The sequence below is a fragment of the Myotis brandtii genome, unplaced genomic scaffold (genome assembly GCF_000412655.1).
Source record: "Myotis brandtii unplaced genomic scaffold, ASM41265v1 scaffold888, whole genome shotgun sequence".
Taxonomy (NCBI): domain Eukaryota; kingdom Metazoa; phylum Chordata; class Mammalia; order Chiroptera; family Vespertilionidae; genus Myotis; species Myotis brandtii.
In genome coordinates this window covers 268,442-269,990 of record NW_005371636.1, presented here as the reverse complement: position 1 = coordinate 269,990, position 1,549 = coordinate 268,442, and the positions used below count along the sequence as shown (strand labels likewise).

The 1,549-nt window shown below is 50.7% G+C and overlaps 1 protein-coding gene across 1 annotated transcript in view; it reads left to right on the top strand.

Annotated features, from left to right (window-relative positions):
* The window catches only part of DENND1B (DENN/MADD domain containing 1B), a 97,385-nt gene that overhangs the window by 5,008 nt on the left and 90,828 nt on the right, over positions 1-1,549 (top strand). The window contains exon 2 of the mRNA XM_014532352.1: positions 833-897. Within this exon, the coding sequence (XP_014387838.1) occupies positions 833-897 (65 nt within the window). The remainder of the gene's footprint in view (positions 1-832; positions 898-1,549) is intronic.

Sequence of the window (1,549 nt, the reverse complement as noted above, 5' to 3'; positions counted from 1 at the left end):
ACCATTGGGGATCAAGCCTGCAACCGGGGCATGTGCCCTGACCGGGAATTGAACTTTAACCTCCTGGTTCCTAGGTCAGTGTTCAACCACTGAGCCACACCAGCCAGGCAAGATGATGCTTTTCATGGAGGCATCACTTAATTCTTTATAAGGTACTTCCAGATGTACTATTCCATTTCCTTAATCCTCACAATTTTATTTACTTAATCCTCACAATTGCACTGTGATGCGAACTAGGCCCTTTATAGGGGAAAGCTCAGAGGTGAAATGTTTTGCCCGGCGTCTCAGGCCTTCTGGGCCTCATCGCTCTCTCAAGTTGCTGACGTGGGAAAAAATAGCAACAACAAAACTGTATTTGCGCTGCACTGCGGCCATGTCGTCCCACGGCACCGACTGAGACCAGTGCACGATTCCTTTTCCGAGCGATGAAAATACTAGAGGTCTGGTGCACAAAATTCATGCAAGGGGCTCGTCCCCCTCTGCCATCTGGAACAGTGGTTCTCAACCTTCTGGCCCTTTAAATACAGGTCCTCATGTTGTGACCCAACCATAAAATTATTTTCATGGCTACTTCATAACTGTCATGTTGCTACTGTGATGAATCGTCATGTAAATATCTGATATGCAGGATGGTCTTAGGCGACCCCTGTGAAAGGGTCGCTCGACCGCCAAAGGGGTCTCGACCCACAGCTTGAGAACCACTGGTCTGGAAGAACATCCAGTGTAATTAGCATATTATGCTTTTATCATTATAGATCGGCTTTACGGAGATGGTTATGCAAGTCACGGGATGGGAATATAATGACGCTCTTTTTTTTTTTTTTCCGTTTAGGGAAAACCCAGAAAGAACCTTTGACCTGGTATTGAACGTGAAATGTCACTCCTCTGAAGGCGAAGGTACGTGCATTCTGTCCATTCCTCAGATGGCCGAGTCCGTCCCAGCGCGTGTCCGCGTGGGGGACGCGTGAGGGTTCTCGCTGCGTGACTCTCTGCACCTCCTGTCGCCTCACGTTCGTTGCTGGGAATGAAATCGCTGCGGGTCTCGGGCCTGCGCTGGCAGGAATCGTGAATGTTGTCTGTGCAGCTTCCAGCACGGCCGTCCCGTGGGGCGGTCACGTTTCACTTCCTTTCACTCCTCTTCGGAAAGGTGGCTCCTTTTTAAAACGCCAGTGAGGCCCGGCCGGTGTGGCTCAGTGGTTGAGCGTCGACCTAGGAACCAGGTCACAGCAAGAGGTTGCTGGTTTAATTCCTGGTCAGGGCACATGCTTGGGTTGCAGGCTTGACCCCCAGTAGGAGGCAAGCAGGAAGCAGCCAATCATCTCTCATCATGGATGTTTCTGTCTCTCTCTTCCTCTTTCTCTCAACTCAATAAAAAAATATATAAAAAATAATAAATAGATCAAACACCAGTGACAATTCTCCGCCAGTCCAGGGGGAGCCTCACCCGTTCCCTCCCGATGGTCCTGGAATTGCCCCTTCGGTTAGAATGACCTCGCTTGCCCGGCCCTGGTGGAGGGAGGGAGGGAGGGAGGGAAGCAGGCGTGGGACA